Here is a 20,427-nt window from a genome sequence, read left to right on the forward strand (position 1 = left end):
TTTAAACGCGTCCAAATGTATCTAGAAGGCGACTTTAAGAAGCCCAGTGATAAGGACAATAGCTGTCATAACGGGAGGTGGTGCTGTCAGGGAGTCACTCCTCGGCTTCCACAGGCAACGTTAGCGCAACGTTCGCACGGTGAGAGCGCGACGTTAGCGCAACGTTCGCGCTGCGACACAAGGACCAATGAGCCACATTACACACATTACACACACAGTACAGTTCCAACAGGTTACTGATCTGAGCCTGGGACATGAACCTCTCCAACCAAGCTCCCTCGGGGCCGTCAGTGTCCTTCAGTGTAAAGCTCTGGGGTTCTGAATGTGCGACTATTATATCTGCACCTTACAGAAATGGAATGTGCTACAATATACGGGAAATGGCCTTCTTCGAAAATATAATAATGTGTGTTACAAAATACATTTCAGCAATGCATTCAGAAAGACATTCTAAAATCCAAAAGAGGCATTATGTACACTTGTGAAGAGCTGATAACATCCTGGCAATATTTTTTTCCCCATATACCGCTCCACAGTTTATTTCCCCAAGGGCCGCTCCCTCTTTTAATGTTTAATTTATACTTTCGTCCGGTTTCGTTTCGTTTCTGCGCGGGGTAATTTTCCCTCCATTTACATCGAACGTTGTTTTTCGCTTATAACTTGAAATAACCTTACGGCTATCGTTGCGAGCGGCGCTGCTTTTGCGTTGTTCGCTGAGGGGTGTCCTTGCAGAGGGTTTGGGCCCGACAGCCAGGGAGGGGAGGGGGGGAGGTTGGTGGAGAGATTCGTGTCTGAGACCCTGTACAGAGACATGCCCCAAATACCGGATGAGTTACGGGGGGGGCTGGCCCCCTCGCGCCCCGCCCCGTCACTGACCTCGCTGTTGATGTCGGCTCCGGCGTCCAGAAGCATCTGCACCATGGCCTCGTCTCCCCGCACGCACGCGTACATGAGCGGGGTCATCCCCTAGGCAACGGCACAGACAACGCAAGGTCACCGGGGCGACGCGCGGCGGACCGGCACCCCGCTCCCCCCCCCCCCGGCCACGCGCTCGATCTCTCTCGCGGACGCGGCCGACGAAGAGGCCGGCGGGGCGGTTAAATCTCGCTCAAGGACGTCGCCGCGGTGCCTCCCCGCTGCACGTCTCCAGGAGTTGTCTGCGCTTCGGTTAAATCCCTCTCCCTCACTGCAGGTACAAGCCCGGTTTACTGAGGGAATTCAGTTTCTTTTTTTTCCCCCGGCGTGTAAATCTCCCCTCAGGTGTACTGTCAGGAGTATAGAACATGGCACTTGCCCACAGAGAATAAATACGCTAAAGCAGCTGGAAGATGCCGGAAGCTGCCAGCGGTGGCTGGGCAGGCCAGAGGACTGCGTGCGCTGCTCAGGCTGACGGCCAGGTTCAGTGTTGATATTGAAGGCAGACCGTGCAAACCTCCGCTGCACTGCAACAGCCCCCGGGGCTAACTGCGCTAACCGCTAACCGCGCTCACCGCGCCGTCGCCGGGCTCCCACTGAAAATCTGATTACGCTCCATCTGCACTGCTCGACAGCACTTACAGCAGCAGCTAATATTCTCACTTACTGAGGCCACACAGTCAATCCCGGCTCAAGCCCACGCAGGGAGATGAAACTCTCCGGTTATAAGATAATGTTGTAAAGTAGTGATGTCAGCAGTAGATATGAGCAGTCGATGTGAGTAGCTGAGTGATGTCAGCAGTAGATGTGAGTAGCTGAGTGATGTCAGCAGTAGATATGAGCAGTAGATGTGAGTAGCTGAGTGATGTCAGCAGTAGATGTGAGTAGCTGAGTGATGTCAGCAGTAGATATGAGTAGCTGAAGGATGTGAGCAGTAGATGTGAGCAGTAGATGTGAGTAGCTCAGTGATGTCAACAGTAGATATGGGTAACTGAGCAATGTCAGTAGTAAATATGAACAGTAGATGTGAGTAGCTCAGTGATGTCAGCAGTAGATGTGAGTAGCTGAGACATGTCAGCAGTAGATGTGAGGAGCTGAGTGATGTCAGCAGTAGATGTGAGTAGCTGAGAGATGTGAGCAGTAGATGTTAGAAGCTGAGTGATGTCAGCAGTAGCTATGATCAGTAGATGTGAGTAGCTGAGAGATGTGAGCAGTAGATGTGAGTAGCTCAGTGATGTCAACAGTAGATATGAGTAACTGAGCAATGTCAGTAGTAAATATGAACAGTAGATGTGAGTAGCTGAGACATGTCAGCAGTAGATGTGAGGAGCTGAGTGATGTCAGCAATAGATGTGAATATCTGAGTGAGGTCAACAGTAGATGTGAGTAGCTGAGTGATGTCAGCAGTAGATATGAGCAGTAGATGTGAGTAGCTGAGAGATGTGAGCAGTAGATGTGAGTAGCTGAGTGATGTCAGCAGTAGATATGAGCAGTAGATGTGAGTAGCTGAGTGATGTCAGCAGTAGATGTGAGTAGCTGAGAGATGTGAGCAGTAGATGTGAGTAGCTGAGTGATGTCAGCAGTAGATGTGATCTGACCTGTTCACTCATACTGTTGATGCCGTCGGGCCCCAGCAGACTGACGGCCTGCTTCACCAGGTCGGTGCGGCCGCAGTTCAGCATGCGGAACCCCAGGTCCTGCAGGAACTTGGCCTCAGTGGATGCGGCGTCCAGCTTCCGTGAAGCGCAGAAGCAGTCATCTGTCCTGCAGGACCAATCAGAGAAGCAGTCATACACCCTCCCACCAATCAGTGAGGAGCAACTGGTCTGACCACCATCTGAGGTGGCCACTAGATAGTGAGTTTAAAGAATGAATGTAATACAAAACAATAATTATACAGCATAATATAATAAAATAAGAACGTAATACTAATACTCACTAAATATAAAAAATATACACTGATAAACTAAGACTAAAAGTAATAATAATCACATTTGAAATATTACCGAGCCATCATGCATCTTACATGATGCCATTTTATGATGACAGTTTCAAAGCCCCCAAGGCAGCACTCATCTGTGCTGACGGGTGTAGAACGACAGGGCGCCTCAGTGCTGAACGCGCAGGATTTCGGTCCGGGGGCAGAGGAAAGAGGGGGGGGGGGGGGGGGGCGTACCTCAGCTGGCGGGGCTCACAGTCCACCCCCGGGAGGAGCAGGCGGGCCGCCTGCCGCACGTCGTCGCTGTCCACCGAGAAACTGCGCCGGTGCTCGGCGTGAGCCGCCGACACGCGGATCCACTCCATCAGCGGCGGCAGCACCACGAAGGGCCTGCAGGGGGAGACACCGTCATGAGCTGGACCTCTGCTGCACTTAGCCACGCTCCGGCACACTGCATTACTGTGGGTACGACATCTCACACTGCATTACTGTGGGTACGACATCTCACACTGCATTACTGTGGGTACGACATCTCACACTGCAGATTACTGTGGGTACGACATCTCACACTGCAGATTACTGTGGGTACGACATCTCACACTGCATTACTGTGGGTACGACATCTCACACTGCAGATTACTGTGGGTACGACATCTCATACTGCAGATTACTGTGGGTACGACATCTCACACTGCAGATTACTATGGGTACAACATCTCACACTGCAGATTACGGTGGGTACGACATCTCACACTGCAGATTACTGTGGGTACGACATCTCATACTGCAGATTACTGTGGGTACGACATCTCACACTGCAGATTACTATGGGTACAACATCTCACACTGCAGATTACGGTGGGTACGACATCTCACACTGCAGATTACTGTGGGTACGACATCTCACACTGCAGATTACTGTGGCTACGACATCTCACACTGCATATTACTGTGGCTACGACATCTCACACTGCAGATTATTGTGGGTACGACATCTCACACTGCAGATTACTGTGGGTACGACATCTCACACTGCAGATTACGGTGGGTACGACATCTCACACTGCAGATTACTGTGGCTACGACATCTCACACTGCAGATTACTGTGGGTACGACATCTCACACTGCAGATTACAGTGGGTACGACATCTCACACTGCAGATTACTGTGGCTACGACATCTCACACTGCAGATTACTGTGGCTACGACATCTCACACTGCAGATTATTGTGGGTACGACATCTCACACTGCAGATTACTGTGGGTACGACATCTCACACTGCAGATTACTGTGGGTACGACATCTCACACTGCAGATTACTATGGGTACAACATCTCACACTGCAGATTACGGTGGGTACGACATCTCACACTGCAGATTACTGTGGGTACGACATCTCACACTGCAGATTACTGTGGCTACGACATCTCACACTGCAGATTACTGTGGCTACGACATCTCACACTGCAGATTATTGTGGGTACGACATCTCACACTGCATATTACTGTGGGTACGACATCTCACACTGCATATTACGGTGGGTACGACATCTCACACTGCAGATTACTGTGGCTACGACATCTCACACTGCAGATTACTGTGGGTACGACATCTCACACTGCAGATTACAGTGGGTACGACATCTCACACTGCAGATTACTGTGGGTACGACATCTCACACTGCAGATTACGATGGGTACGACATCTCACACTGCAGATTACTGTGGGTACGACATCTCACACTGCAGATTATTGTGGGTACGACATCTCACACTGCAGATTACTGTGGGTACGACATCTCACACTGCAGATTACCGTGGCTACGACATCTCACACTGCAGATTACCGTGGGTACGACATCTCACACTGCAGATTACCGTGGGTACGACATCTCACACTGCAGATTACCGTGGGTACGACATCTCACACTGCAGATTACGATGGGTACGACATCTCACACTGCAGATTACCGTGGGTACGACATCTCACACTGCAGATTACTGTGGGTACGACATCTCACACTGCAGATTACCGTGGGTACGACATCTCACACTGCAGATTACGATGGGTACGACATCTCACACTGCAGATTACCGTGGGTACGACATCTCACACTGCAGATTACTGTGGGTACGACATCTCACACTGCAGATTACTATGGGTAATTACTATCTCACACTGCAGCACAGCTCTGTGCTGTACATATCATACTGCAGTGTCTCTGTGTAGTACATACCACACTGCAGAGACTCTGTGTAGTACATATCACACTGCAGTGCCTCTGTGTAGTACATATCACACTGCAGTGCCTCTGTGTCGTACATATCACACTGCAGTGACTCTGTGCTGTACATATCACAATGCAGTGCCTCTGTGTAGTACATATCACAATGCAGTGCCTCTGTGTTGTACATATCACACTGCAGTGACTCTGTGTCATACATGTCACACTGCAGTGCCTCTGTGTAGTACATATCACACTGCAGTGCCTCTGTGTAGTACATATCACACTGCAGTGCCTCTGTGTCGTACATATCACACTGCAACAAAGCCCTGAGTAGTACATATCACACTGCAGTGCCTCTGTGTAGTACATATCACACTGCAGTGCCTCGGTGTAGTACATATCACACTGCAGTGCCTCGGTGTAGTACATATCACACTGCAGTGCCTCTGTGTAGTACATATCACACTGCAGTGCCTCGGTGTAGTACATATCACACTGCAGTGCCTCGGTGTAGTACATATCACAATGCAGTGCCTCTGTGTAGTACATATCACAATGCAGTGCCTCTGTGTTGTACATATCACACTGCAGTGACTCTGTGTCATACATGTCACACTGCAGTGCCTCTGTGTAGTACATATCACACTGCAGTGCCTCTGTGTAGTACATATCACACTGCAGTGCCTCTGTGTCGTACATATCACACTGCAACAAAGCCCTGAGTAGTACATATCACACTGCAGTGCCTCTGTGTAGTACATATCACACTGCAGTGCCTCGGTGTAGTACATATCACACTGCAGTGCCTCGGTGTAGTACATATCACACTGCAGTGCCTCGGTGTAGTACATACCACACTGCAGTAACTCGGCGTGGTACGTTTCATACACAGGCCGCAGTCAGTGCTCTTCTGCAAACAGGCACAGCCGCGACGGTTACGCACGACTCCGAGAGGGAGCGAGGCCGCAGCCAGCCCCCGGCACGTCCGCCGACAGGTCACCAGGATACCGCCTCAGCGCCCATCCCGCCGCAGCCTGCGGTCGCGCACCCTCAAACGCGACCGCCGAAATCAGCCGACACGCCCGACACGCGCTCGCGAAGAGAGCACGTCCACGCACACGCAGCGCGCTTTCACACGCCACAGCTGGGCCGTTACTGAACCCCATTAAGATCAGGCACTTAATGGCTCAACCCAGGCCATTATGCGTAATTATAGATGCGGAACAAAAAACGCTGAGTTACACAAGCGCACGCGGTAACCTTTTTGAAATTTAACATACATTACGAAGACGAGCTTTCGTGCGGGGTCGTCATCTCTCTTGCTGAAGGCTGGGTTTTAAAATAATTTGGTACCCACTGCAGTGAAGGTTTCACAAACACATTTCTGTACCGGCAAATATTCCCAAAAAGCACTCGAGGCATTTACTACGGTAACAACCGTTATTCAACATTTATTTAACAAGCTGAATATGCATAAGACAGAGCAAACATAAAATAATACCGTTTGACGGGACAACAATGGCAGATTATGCAGATAAAGAATACAAAATTCTGTTTCCCGGTAAGTGGAGTGTCGGGCAAGTGAGGATTAATTAAAAAGAGATTTACTTCCTGAATGCAGCAGTTCCATCAGTCAATGTCCTTGTTAAAATGTTCACCACTCTGAATACTGAAAACCAGAACCCCTAAATAGAAAATATTTAAATTGCCAAATTCATTGAGGTCAGTCGACAGAAACCTGTTGGCCAGCGGCCATCTTAAATACCTTACCCGGTATTGAGGATGCTTGCTCTGATTGGGTGATTCCGAATTTTGGTGTGGAAGGGGGGAGGGGTCCGTGACAAGGCGTCTCTCTGCACCATGATATTATTACCAAAAGATTCATGGGTTTTAGCCTCTTTCTTACGAAGTAGGTGGGTAGCTCGGCTATTGAACAAGATGGAAATGCACTCCTGCTTATCGAAACTGATGTGATGGGTGTAAATTGCAACTGGCTGGCCTCATCAACCGATTCTACAAAGACGATAGGACGAGCTGATGATTTGGATCGAATATCACGGATTGGCAAGCAAATGGAGAACTTAAAATGGCAGGCCCTGACACCCCATGAATAGATTTGAGTTCTGGGGTCTCTTTGAAACTCTGCAGGAGGAGGGTCACATAGAGGCTACGTCTGCATTATGGTATCAGCATGATTTTGAACTGGCCCATTAATGTTTCATTTGATCTTTGCGGAAGGGAGAACAGACAGCATTCTCAGAAACAAACAATCATATTGTGTGGACCTTAAAGGTACAATAGGTAATTTTGGACGGTCAAGAATTGAATTGCAGCAACAAACACCCTCAAAGCACAACACTGTTTATCCCTCCCCCTTCTCTGTGAACATGCCGACGTTGAAACGCCATTGGCTGTGGCAATTACAACACATTTTCAACCAATGAGCTTGAATTATTGTACAGCTGTACGATGTCTTGGTTCAGAGTGCCGGACCGTCAACTGCATATTTTGAAACCCGAATTTAAGCACTATAAGCACGGCCAGAGGGTGAGTCAACACGTCAGTGAGCCCTTTTTCAATGATGGGAAGGGATTTACAATGGTCTTGCAGCAATGTTTTAACACAAATGTCTCACCTACTGTACCTTTAAATAAGTTCTCCATAACCAACTGCACCCTTTCTTTCATTAAGGCCATAACCTAAACAGTAGATATCTGACAGAATTAATAATAGCACGGTCACTATCCGCTACAACGCGTCTACCACTGCTGCAGGTGAAAATGCATGCTCTTTTAGCCTGCTAACATAAGGCCTTCACTCAACAACAGACAGAAAATGACTCCAGGCCAAACCATTGCGTGAAATTGAAGGTGACCAACCTCCATCAGGCGTTTATATGGGCTTTTAGCCCCGTAATGGCTGCTGGCCTGTTATCCATTATGTGCCCTGTGAGAACATTTATGGTACAAATGTGCTAATAACTACTTTCCCATCTCAGGACTTATTCACAGGTTGTTGTTTTTTTTTATTTTTAGCTGCACACAAGTAAGACGAGGTATCTGGGTCTTCTCTAGAGATATAGCCATTCCGTACGGGCCTGGACCAACCCATGCTGTCCTTTGCTTTTTCACCGGTTAATTCTCCACTCTTTGCTTTACAGTGCCTGTCTTTCCTGACCTTAGGGGAATTAACAAAGAAATGTTTGTTGTGGCAAAACAATATCGGACGAATAACACACAATATAAATACTATTGATAGAAAAGGATTCAATGTAAGCACAAGATGGATTGTATCTACTGTGTAAATATGATACACACTGTGACATGGCTCAGGCAGAAAGAGCTTTCTGGCAGTCGGGGGGTTACCGGTTCATGTCCCTGAGCAAGACGCCTAACCCCCGAATGCTCCTGACGAGCTGGTCGGCGCCTTGCACGGCAGCCAGTCACCGTCGGTGTGCGAGTGTGTATATAAATGGGTGAATGCGAAGCATCAATTGTACAGCGCCTTGGATAAAGGCGCTATATAAATGCCAGCCCTTTACCATTAACCATTTGCCCTGTACTGCAGGTATGGCAGCAGGGCAATCTGCAGCAACAGCCTGTGATGCTAATTCTAACGGGCCGCAGCGCTAACAGGTTGGAAAGTGGGGAAAAAGGTATCATTGTGCTAAAAATACCGCAAGTCCCCACAGCACAAACTGACAGTGGTCCTGAAGGCACTTCAATAGCTTCAACCACCGTTTATGTGTCAGATCTCTCTGCTGCACGACATCACTACGTCAGCCCAGAAGGAGCAGTTGAAAACCTGAAAATGCACACAGGAGATGGTGTTTATTTGGACATGGCTGCCAAATACAATATATTTGTGCAATGAGAGTTTTTGAAAAATCTTTTCTGGTTTTAGTCTGTCGTTTCAAGACCAACTGAGGATTGAGTTAAGTAATATGACCAAAAAAAATAAATAAAAAAACACACAGAAAAAACGGATTAAAATTCAGTGGCCTTTTTCTTGGGACTTGGAGATCTTTCACATCTTTGTTGCGATTTGTAGCATGTAGCACGGTTTCCTCTCATTTCCTGTGAACAAAAAATGGCCTTTTCCCCTGAAGAAGAGCACTACACTCTGCACTGAAATGTATGGAAGTACGGAAGCCTGCAGTCATGCAAACTGATTTGTAGACATAAACAGGTATAAATTATGCAGACTGAACTCTGTCACCGGGGAAACGGTAATTAGACTGAGCTCCGAGGGTGTGTTTGCTTGTGGCTTTCAGAAACGCCGTCTGAAATCGAGGGACCCAAAACAACACGAAGTGAGCGAAGCACAACAAACGCGGAGCCTAAAAATACATCATTACACATCATATCACATCATTGTTTTTCTTTTTTTTTTTGTTTGTTTCTGTTGTTGATTTTTTTTTTCTTAAACTCCCTTATGTCCTGACACGGCGTGATGAATGAAAAAAAAATTCGACTGGTGAACTCAAAGCAGTGCAGTGTCTCTCACTGCGCTGTGCCGGTGAATTATTGATGAATAAAATAACAGAGCTGAATCTGGCATCGTGTGAGTGGCAGCCCTGGGCTATGTGGGCGTCATCAGTCCAGCACAGCACACCAGGGCCAGTGCCGCCTCTCAGGTCAGCGAGCCAGCCAATCAGCACCGAGCCTTTACAGCACCGCCCGTAACACATTCCTCTACACACCTATAATAGTGTACAATGTGTCATTCAGCTGACGCTTTTATCCACAGCGACCTGCAGTTGATTAGAGTAAGCAGGGGACAATCCCCCCCCAGAGCAATGTGGGGCTAAGGGCCTCGCTCAAGGGCCCGACGGCTGTGCGGATCTTACTGTCGCTACACCGGGGCTCGAACCACCGACCTTCCCAGTCCCAGTCATGTACCTTAGGCACTAGACTCTAGGCTACAGGCCGCCCCGCTTCCCTACGTGTTACGTGTTTAATGTGGCAGTTATCAGCCTGAGAAACGGCCCAGGAGCGCATCAGCCCCACTTGCTGGGCCCTGTCCCACCTCTGACCCCCGCCCTTCAGTCATGGGCACACCGGAACACGTCCGACAGCCCGGCTCCAGGAAGAAAAACAGCCTGTTCCACGTCTGCATTCCTCAGCCTGTCCGCTGGGACTGCGCTCATAAAGCGCAGTGACACCTGCAGGCCAGAGTGTGCCGGTGCAGGGCTGTCTTTCGTAATTCAATCCGGTCCACTTCAGCCCTTTTGTACTGGAACGGTCTCACAAAGATGCTTTACAGAAAAGTAGGAGGACAGGGAAAGACAGGAGCTGAACACTCAGAGCAGAAAGTGAGGACCACACTGCCCTGTGCATGTGGGGACTGGAGGACTCTCACCACCAAGGCTTTATATGTCACTTAATAATAATAATGTGTTATTTAGCTGACACTTTCATCCAAAGTAACTTCCAGTTGATTAGACTAAGCAGGGGACAATCCCCATGGAGCAATGCGGGGGTTAACGGCCTTGCTCCAGGGCCCAACAGCTGCGCGGATCTTACTGTGGCTACACCGGGGATCGAACCATTACATTACATTATTGACATTTGGCAGACGTACCATTTAACGTACCACCTCCCCTATTGCACGCAGCAGGCAGCCATGATGAATCACTCATTCAGACCCTCTGCAGGAGCGGCAAGGCGGCGGTGAGACGGACAGCACGGCTAAACAAATGTGACCTGCGTTTGTCCTTCCCCTGGCTTCCTCTGCCAGATTAGCAGGACGTGACAGATGACGGCCCGGGAGAGGCCAGGAATGAACCGAGCGTCTGGACAGTGTCCGGCTCCTACGATAACGACCCCGGTACCGCCTTACCCCCCCCTCCCTCCCTCTACCTGAGGCGCGGGGGTCAAGGGTCAAAGGTCACGCAGGCAGGACGCGCGGGGTCGCGGCAGTTCGTGCCGCTGACAGGTGGAGGGACAGAGGAGCCGACTGTGTGAGTGGGGGGGGGGGGGAGGTCGAGGGATTCCTAAAAACGTTATTTCACTGAGAGAGTTTAACTTGTGTAGACTGCAGGTCACCGTTACATCTCCAAAGCACAAGAAACTAGCGATCCTAGTAGCCTTGTAAAAGGATATAGAGACAATGGCTTTTCAAAATCAATTCAACCGCTGTAACTCTATGATTTGCATCACAAAATTGAGTTGAAAACTGGAACAGGTTTTCATTGGCCAGGGACAGGCCTTTTGGGCAGGGGGTTTCGGGGCAGGGCATTTCGGGGGGGGGGGGGGGGGTGGGGGCATTTTGGGGCAGGCGTTCGGCGGGGGGGCGGTTAGCTACCTCTCGGTCTGCAGCGTGACCTTGGACGGCTCCACGTTGGGGTTCTCCCACTCCATCTGGGGGCAGTGCATGAAGTAGCAGAGTGTGTAGAGGGCCTCGGGCTCCCAGTGCACGGACACGGGCTTCTGGTGCTGCGGCGTGCCGTTGCTGTGGTTCTTAACGTGCAGCGGCTGCAGGTGATGCATGGCCCGGGACACCAGGTCGCCTGCGGGGACAACGGGACACGCGTCACACACCTGCACAGCCACAACATGCCTGTTTAGTCACAACACACCTGTACAGCCACAACACACTTATACAGCCATAACAAACGTACACAGCCACAGCATACGTGTACAGCCAGAACACACTTATACAGCCATAACAAACGTACACAGCCACAACATACTTATACAGCCACAACACACCTGCACCGCCACAACACACCTGTTCAGTCACAACACACCTGTTCAGTCACAACACAACTGCACAGCCACAACACACCTGTACAGCCAGAACACACTTATACAGCCATAACAAACGTACACAGCCACAACATACTTATACAGCCACAACACACCTGTACAGCCACAACACAACTGCACAGCCACAACACACCTGTACAGCCAGAACACACTTATACAGCCATAACAAACGTACACAGCCACAACATACTTATACAGCCACAACACACCTGCACAGTCACTACACACCTGCACAGTCACAACACACCTGCTCAGTCACATGTTTGTAAACTATGTTTGCATCAAACTGTTACTGCTGAATGATTTTAAATGAACATTCCACTTAGTTCGCCACCAACGGCTTTTTAATGTAACGACACAACTCGGGTCTGACAATGCTCGCTGTTTTCCCAGGAAGTCAAGAACAAATATTCCGGCAGCCATTTTAGTTCGCCTTGCCCCACCTTTTCATTAGCCAACAATTAGCGAACAGAAAAAAGGCAGAATATGCCGGCTAACGTCAGGTAACGTTCTTGCACGCACGTCTAGGACGTCGCTCACCCATTCCAAAGTGCAGATACACACCGCGCACTCACACCGTCCCCAGAGCCTGGGTCTCGTGCCGTCTCGGAAACGTACGGAACCTCTACGCGAGTCACCCGTTTCCCCCTGTCCTGGCGACACAGGGTGTTGTGTTTCAGCACTTCATTTGCGCAGCCTTTCGGGTCGGATTGGACTCAGTGTAAACACCCCCCCCCCCCCGGCACCGTGCTGATGAGGTCTGAGAACATGGATCGTTTACAGGAAGGGGAGGTCGGGCAGACAGATCCCCACTGAAAAGCCCCCCGGTCAGGCCGTCTGACAGCAGAGACTGGCGAACGTATTATGCGTCATTTTATTCGTTTGGTTTGATTTCCTCCACAAGAAGCTGCTTGCACAATATCCGAGGGGCTTGAACATCAGACGGAAACAGAACTCATATTTCATTACGGCAGTGACAGCGGCATCTCCGCAGAAAAAAAAACCAAAACACATTTTCACAAACTCATATAATGAGAACGTCGCCACGGAGACACAGGGCCCACGGCCTGGAGAGCTCAAATTCTGTCATTTTCTCAACAAAGGCACTCAGAGTGTGTGTTAGTGTGTGTGTGTGTGTGAGAGTGTGTGTTAGTGTGGTGTGTATGTGTGTGAGTGAGTGTGTGAGTGTGTGTGTGTTAGTGTGGTGTGTATGTGTGTGAGTGAGTGTGTGAGTGTGTGTGTGCATGTGCACCTGTGTGTAAGAGAGAGAGTGTGTGTGTGTGTGTGTGTGTGTGTGTGTGTGTGTGTGTGAGAGTGTGTGTTAGTGTGGTGTGTATGTGTGTGAGTGAGTGTGTGTGTGTGTGTTAGTGTGGTGTGTATGTGTGAGTGAGTGTGTGAGTGTGTGTGTGTGTGTGTGTGCATGTGCATGTGCACCTGTGTGTAAGAGAGAGAGTGTGTGTGTGTGTGTGTGTGTGTCTGTGAGAGAGAGAGAGAGAGAGTGCAAGTATGTGTGTGTGTGCGCATGCATGTGTGTGTGAGTAAGGTTGAGAGAGATAGTGTGTGTGAGTGCGTGAGAGAGAGACAGATAGTGTGAGAGTGCATGTGTGTGTGTGTGTGTGTAAGTGTGTGTGTGTGTGTGTGTGTGTGCGCGCCTGTGTTTCTCCCCGCGACCTCCCACCTCACAGCGAGCGTGTCAGAGCCGAGGGGGGGGAGAGAGGAGGAAATCAAGACGCCGTCATCCCGAAGTCGGAGTGAAAGCATGAATCACAGCAGGCTTCCAGTCGGGCGGACGCAGGACTCCCATTCAGGGGGGGTCCCGCGGGGGCCAGCCTGCACGTGTCGAGAGGGCCCGCGCGTCTCCCGCCGTCACAGGGCCCTGGAGGAGACGTCGCGCCCGCCGTCCCCAAAAAACCAGCACCTGAGCAGCTGCACATTTCCCACTTTATTTCACATTTACGAGCGCGCGGGGAAACACAACTGCGTCTGTTTGTCGGCTGAGAAGCCAGGGCAATTTAAAACTGTGATAAACGCACACCTCCTGACAGCGGTCTTCCGTCAGGAATTGAAGGCCACTCTGCCCCCCAACCTAGTGCCTCAGAAGCAGCCTGTTGCGTCTCTGAACGCGCTCACGCCGCCCGTCTGTGTTCTCATTGGCCACCCACACAGCGCCCGTGTTGCCATTGGCCACCTAGACCGTGCCCTCGTTCCCATTGGCCACCCCAGACCGTGCCTCTGTTTTAGTTGGCCAAACAGATGGTGCACGTGTTCTCGCCGGCCATAGACTGTACCTGTGTTCCCATTGGTCGCACACAGAGTGCCTGCATTCCAATTGGTACACCCACGCAGCTGCCTGTGTAACCATTGGTCGCACACAGAGTGCCTGCATTTCCATCGGTCGCACACAGAGTGCCTGCATTCCAACTGGCACACCCACACAGGTGCCTGCGTTCCCATTGGTCACCCACACAGGTGCCTGTGTTCCCACTGGCCGCATACACAAGTGCCTGAGTTCGCATTGGCCGCACACAGCCGTTCATCGGCACCACGGTTTCAGCCTTGCCGGGCCCCAGGTTCCGTCCTGCAGATTTAGATTGCGAGTCCCTCAGTGACATTTTGCCATGCCAGCTCACAAATGTTCAATATTTATAGCAGTCGATTTGCACTGTGCCTCAACCCATGAAAACCCAGAGAGAAAAACTGATTATGCAGCTCTGGAGTGTCTGAAATACTCCACACTTCATCAGAATTCCAGCCAGTCAGCTCCATTCAGCAGACACACACTTATCACTGGAGTGCAGATCGCTGGAGAGTGTCTTTGAGCCGTTAAAATCTGCTTATTTGAGAAAATTAATGGATTTCTTCTAAAAACCCCTTTTAAAAAGGTGTTAATTACATAGATACTTGAATGAATGACAGCTACTGAAAACGGTACCACACACAACGGTACCCGTGTGTGTGTGTGCGTGTATGTGTGCGTGTGTGTGCGTGCGTGTACATACTGTAGGTGTGTGTCTGTCGGCATGCGTAGATGTGTGTATGTATGCAAATGTGTGTACATGTGTGTGTAAGAGGATGTGTGTGCTTGTGTGTGTGGATATGTTCTGCACATGTGAGTTCATGTGTGTGCGTACACTATGTTATTGTGTACGTGTGTGTGTGTAGGTGTGTATATGGACATTTGTGTGTGTGTGTGTGTGTGTGTGTGCATGCAGGTCCTTGCGTGTGTGAACGTGTGTGTATATACATGTGTATGTGCACATACGTCTGTGTGTGTGTATGTGCGTGTGTGCGTAGATTTATGTGTATGTGCATGTGTGTACCTATGTACGTGTGTGTATGTGCGCGTGTGTATGGGTGCGTGTGTGTGTGGCTGTAGGTGTGTGTGTGTGTGTGTGTGTGTGTGTGTGCGTGTGTACCTATGTACGTGTGTGTATGTGCACATATGTCTGCTTGTGTGCGTGTGTGTATGTGTGTGTGTGTGTGTGTGTGTGTGTGTGGCTGTAGGTGTGTGTGTGTTTGTGTGTGTGCATGTACATGTGTGTGTATGTGCACATATGTCTGTATGTGTGTGTATATGTATGTGTGTGTGTATGTACATGTGTGTCTGTACCTGCACATATGTCTGTGTGTGTGCGCGCATGTGTCTGTTGTTGTGTGTGTGTGTGTGTATGTGCACATATGTCTGTATGTGTGTGTATATGTATGTGTGTGTGTATGTACGTGTGTGTGTATCTGCACATATGTCTGTGTGTGTGTGCGCATGTGTCTGTTGTTGTGTGTGTGTGTGTGTGTGTATGTACATGTGTGTCTGTACCTGCACATATGTCTGTGTGTGTGTGTATATGTGCACATATGTCTGTATGTGTGTGTATATGTATGTGTGTGTGTATGTACGTGTGTGTGTACCTGCACATATGTCCGTGTGCGTGTGTGCGCATGTGTCTGTTGTTGTGTGTGTGTGTGTGTGTGTGTATGTATGTACATGTGTGTGTATGTGCACATATGTCTGTATGTGTGTGTATATGTGTGTGTGTGTGTGTATGTGTGTGTGTGTACCTGCACATATGTGCGTGTGCGTGTGCGCGCTCCCCCTCCTGACGCAGACACACGGCAGCCCTGCGGGGCCCAGCGCAGTCGTGCCCATAACTCCCAGCTCCCCGACGAGCGGACATCTGGGCTCACAATGACCGCGCTGGAACACTGAGCCGCTTCACGGAGCGCACGCGCCGTCCGCCTCCCTCAGAGAGCCGCCTCCGTGCCGGCCTCACCTCCCTCACCGCACGCAAACACACAGCGCGTATTCACAGCGTCAACGCCCCCCCCTTCGCCAGAGACAGCCTTTCTCTCGGAACCGTGACTGTCTCCGTTCATAAAAAAAAATAAAAAATAAATAAAAAAAGAAGATCAGATTTCGCCACAGTGCTTAAATCACAGTCTATTTTACAGCCCTCTGCTTTCGCATTAAGAGCCAGTGCAGTGCAATGGCTCTCCGGGGTCCTTTTGTGCATCCTCGCCCATTCAGACAAATTAATAAGCACAACTGGTGCGGACCGCAATCGGAGAGTAGAGCAATTTAAAGGAGAAACAATTTGCCCAGCTGCCCATAGCTTGCACCCAGCGTCCGGGGAACAAAACTCTATATTTACTGGGGAAAATTTTCATTTGTCGCACTGTTTGCCAGGCGGTGGAAAAACACGGGTGCTTTGTTGGAAGGACTACGTATCCCAGCAGTCAAAAACATAAGGGAAATCTCAGTTTGACATTCCATTGGCTTGCATTCAGATTGAGATTTTCATTTCTTCACTTTATTTCTAGAGCCACATTTCATGCAAGTGATGCAGCTCAATGTGCTGTACATAGAAATAAAAAATAAGGAATTCAAAGCATAGAAGGAACAAGGAGACCATTGGTCGAATAATCTCAGAACAGATTTATTGGGCGACGTGGCTCAGGCGGTCAGAGCAGTCGTCCGGCAGTCGGAGGGTTGCCGGTTCGATCCCCCGCCCGGGCTGTGTCGAAGTGTCCCTGAGCAAGACACCTAACCCCCAAACGCTCCTGACGAGCTGGTCGGCGCCTCGCATGGCAGCCAATCGCCGTGAGTGTGTGAGTGTGTGTACGAATGGGTGAATGAGAAGCATCGATTGTACAGCGCTTTGGATAAAGGCGCTACATAAACGCCAACCATTTACCATTTATTGGCTGCAAACAAAATAGCCTGTCATAGGAACAGAAGTGACCTCTCACTAGAAACAACACTACATAATAACCCGCAAATACTGCATGTATCACTAAGACTTGCCAAGCATGTACAAAGCCTTCAGAAGCAGTCTGCCTGCAGTGCGTGCACAGCCCCACAGCTGCCCTGGGTGTCAGCCTCCATCACATCATCTCTTTTCTCTGCTCCGGTAAAGAGATGAAAGATGGAGTTTCTGATTAAATGCGCTCTCCAAGAGGCCCCGGGGACTGAGCGCAGGCGTCTCGCTTCTGACCCAAGCCCCGATCCTGTAGCCCAAACTTTAATCTCCCAGACTTTAATATCCTTTAACCGTCCCTCGTCTGTAGTGGCACGCACCTGGGTAAATCACTCGGTGTATCCCTGTGACTTAGCCTTGACACGGAAACCACAACGTGCTAGCGTCGACACGGGAACCACAACGTGCTAGCCTCGGCACAGTAACCACAACGTGCTAGCCTTGACACGGGAACCACAACGCGCTAGCCTCGACACAGAAACCACAACGTGCTAGCGTCGACACGGGAACCACAACGTGCTAGCCTCGGCACAGTAACCACAACGTGCTAGCCTTGACACGGAAACCACAACGTGCTAGCCTCGACACAGTAACCACAACGTGCTAACCTTGACACGGAAACCACAACTTGCTAGCCTCGACACGGTAACCACAACGTGCTAGCCTTGACACGGAAACCACAACGTGCTAGCCTCAACACGGTAACCACAACGTGCTAGCCTCAACACGGTAACCACAACGTGCTAACCTTGACACGGGAACCACAACGTGCTAACCTCGACACGGTAACCACAACGTGCTAGCCCCGACACGGTAACCGCAACGTGCTAGCCTCGACACGGTAACCGCAACGTGCTAGCCTTGACACAGGAACCACAACGTGCTAGCCTCGACACGGTAACCGCAATGTGCTAGCCTTGACACGGTAACCACAACGTGTTAGCCTTGACACGGTAACCACAACGTGCTAGCCCCTACACGGGAACCACAACGTGCTAGCCTTGACACGGTAACCACAACGTGTTAGCCTTGACACAGAAACCACAACCTGCTGCTAATAAAGAGAAATGAGACACGGTAAGTGATGGGAGACCTCCACGTGATAAATATATCTCAGAACCTTCCAGACTGGCCCATATGAGGTTATAACAAGACGCTATCCTGTCATAACCTCAAATCACGCAGGTATGTTGGATATGAGAGGTTATAACAGGACAGGGGAGCAGGTCTGTGAGGTATGAGAGGTTATAACAGGACAGGGGAGCAGGTCTGTGAGGTACGAGAGGTTATAACAGGACAGGGGAGCAGGTCTGTTAGTTATGAGAGGTTATAACAGGACAGGGGAGCAGGTCTGTGAGGTATGAGAGGTTATAACAGGACAGGGGAGCAGGTCTGTGAGGTACGAGAGGTTATAACAGGACAGGGGAGCAGGTCTGTTAGTTATGAGAGGTTATAACAGGACAGGGGAGCAGGTCTGTGAGGTACGAGAGGTTATAACAGGACAGGGGAGCAGGTCTGTGAGGTATGAGAGGTTATAACAGGATGGGAGAGCAGGTTATAAGAGAGAGGTATGACAGGCGCTATGGTACATCCATATCAGCATAACAATGCTGTCATAATGCCGCACTTCCACAAAGGAGACCCAATCCTGCAATAATGTCACTTAATGACAGCCAAATTAGCTCCGCTCGCCTCCGCAAAAACGCGTCTAGCGCTAATTTTCCCCCCGTAACGGTGGGAATTAAGAGGCGGATTAAAGGAAGCGTTTCGGGACGGGAGGGGACCGATCCCGCACGCGCTCAGTCCGATCGAGCCCGAGACACGGCGAGCGATTACCGCCCGTCTGCTCGACCGGAGAACACATCACCCGCCTCTCATCACCGCGTTGGCTTTAATTAAAATCACATTCCTCTCCTCCGGCGCCCCCCTGGAAGACTCCCCGGCGCGTCTGAAGCTCTCGGCGTGCGTGGACACCAGGGGGAACGAGGACAGCGGCGCGGTGCTTATCTGCGTGCGAAACGAGGCGGCGGGAAAAACCCACCCGCACAAATCTCGTAACCCCTATCGGAGCCCCCCGTGTGGGGCGCGGCGGGCGTGGCCGTCCAGGGACGCGGGCTCCGCGGCGACCGTCGCCGAGGAGCCGACGTACCAGCGGGGAGCCCCGGGGCCGCGTACGTGCAGAAATGAAAGGGTTACAGGAGCGGGGCGGCCTTGGAGGCTGATGGCCTGAGGGCGGGGGAGACTTTGAGCCTTTGAGCTTCCAGGCAGCCGATCGTGACTTTTCGTTTATAATGGGGCGGCGGAATGACTTGTCGTCATCGTCATCGCCATGACCGTCGTGCCCACTGCTGAGGATTATACTGCACTGAACTTTGACCCCCCCCCCCCCCCCCCCCCAACAGTTGTCATGACAACACGGTAGATCACGTAACTGTACACGTAAATTGGCCTTGAAATCCTTTGAGACTTGGGGGCCTCGAGTGTCCAGGGGCAGGGCTTCAGACCAGGAAGTCTGTCAGGACCCCTGATTGGCTAGCTGGAAAACGAACAGGACATGTATCCACGGGATCGTGAAGATTCTGCGCCAGTCATAACCCTGAGCCAGTCGGAGTTTGCCAGGCGCGTGAGTGGGGGAGGGGCACCGTGGCACTTGCGCGGTAAAGCAAAGACACAGCGCGGTTTGGCTCCGTCGGTTTCATTAATCTCATTCGGCACCGCCGGGGATAAAAAAAGAAATCTGGACGGGCAGTGCTGAGGGGGCTTTTGGCCCTGGCTGGGCCATAAGGCAAAATATAAACCAGCCCTTCTGTTCCTGGAGCAGCAAGTCTCGGGAGGGGACCCAGTGGGACTGTGTGGGCAGATGGAGTAATGTTAAACTTCACATTTATACAGATAAACAGGCAGGCGGTAGGCCTGCAGCAGTCGGCCTGGCGTACTACCGGACCGAGTAACAGAGATGATCTGCGGGTCCACCATCAGGGCGCTTCACGAGGAAGACCCACACCACAGCCATCTGTTTCCCACAGTCCTTTTGCGGCGAGGTTGACACTCATTAGCTTTAAACGCGCGACTCTTGAACTTCCCCGGACACCGGGCCCGTTTCATCTCTTCCTTTTTTTTCTCGGCGGTTCGGAGTTCCCGCCGGCCGGCCCCGCGTTTGCCCTCCATGCAGCGCAGCAGCAGGGGACCGAACGCGTCACGCGTCGGAGAGTCGACAGAAAGGCGCGAGGAGTTTTTTTCCAGTCCGCTGCGCTCGCTCGCTCGCTCTCTCGGCACTGAATCGACAGGCCGTGATGTCAGAGCCGTGACTCCCAGCCCGGC

General features: G+C 50.8%; 1 protein-coding gene across 3 annotated transcripts in view; it reads right to left on the reverse strand.

The window, feature by feature from the left end:
• The window catches only part of btbd11b (BTB (POZ) domain containing 11b), a 136,943-nt gene that overhangs the window by 13,164 nt on the left and 103,352 nt on the right, over nucleotides 1-20,427 (reverse strand). For all 3 annotated transcript variants that reach the window (XM_061229562.1, XM_061229561.1, XM_061229560.1), the window contains exons 3-6: nucleotides 11,391-11,595; nucleotides 3,092-3,244; nucleotides 2,514-2,679; nucleotides 877-966 (exon numbers count right to left, since the gene is read on the reverse strand). In XM_061229562.1, coding sequence (XP_061085546.1) covers nucleotides 877-966; nucleotides 2,514-2,679; nucleotides 3,092-3,244; nucleotides 11,391-11,595 — 614 coding nt within the window. The remainder of the gene's footprint in view (nucleotides 1-876; nucleotides 967-2,513; nucleotides 2,680-3,091; nucleotides 3,245-11,390; nucleotides 11,596-20,427) is intronic.

The sequence above is a fragment of the Conger conger genome, chromosome 19, assembly GCF_963514075.1.
Source record: "Conger conger chromosome 19, fConCon1.1, whole genome shotgun sequence".
NCBI lineage: Eukaryota > Metazoa > Chordata > Actinopteri > Anguilliformes > Congridae > Conger > Conger conger.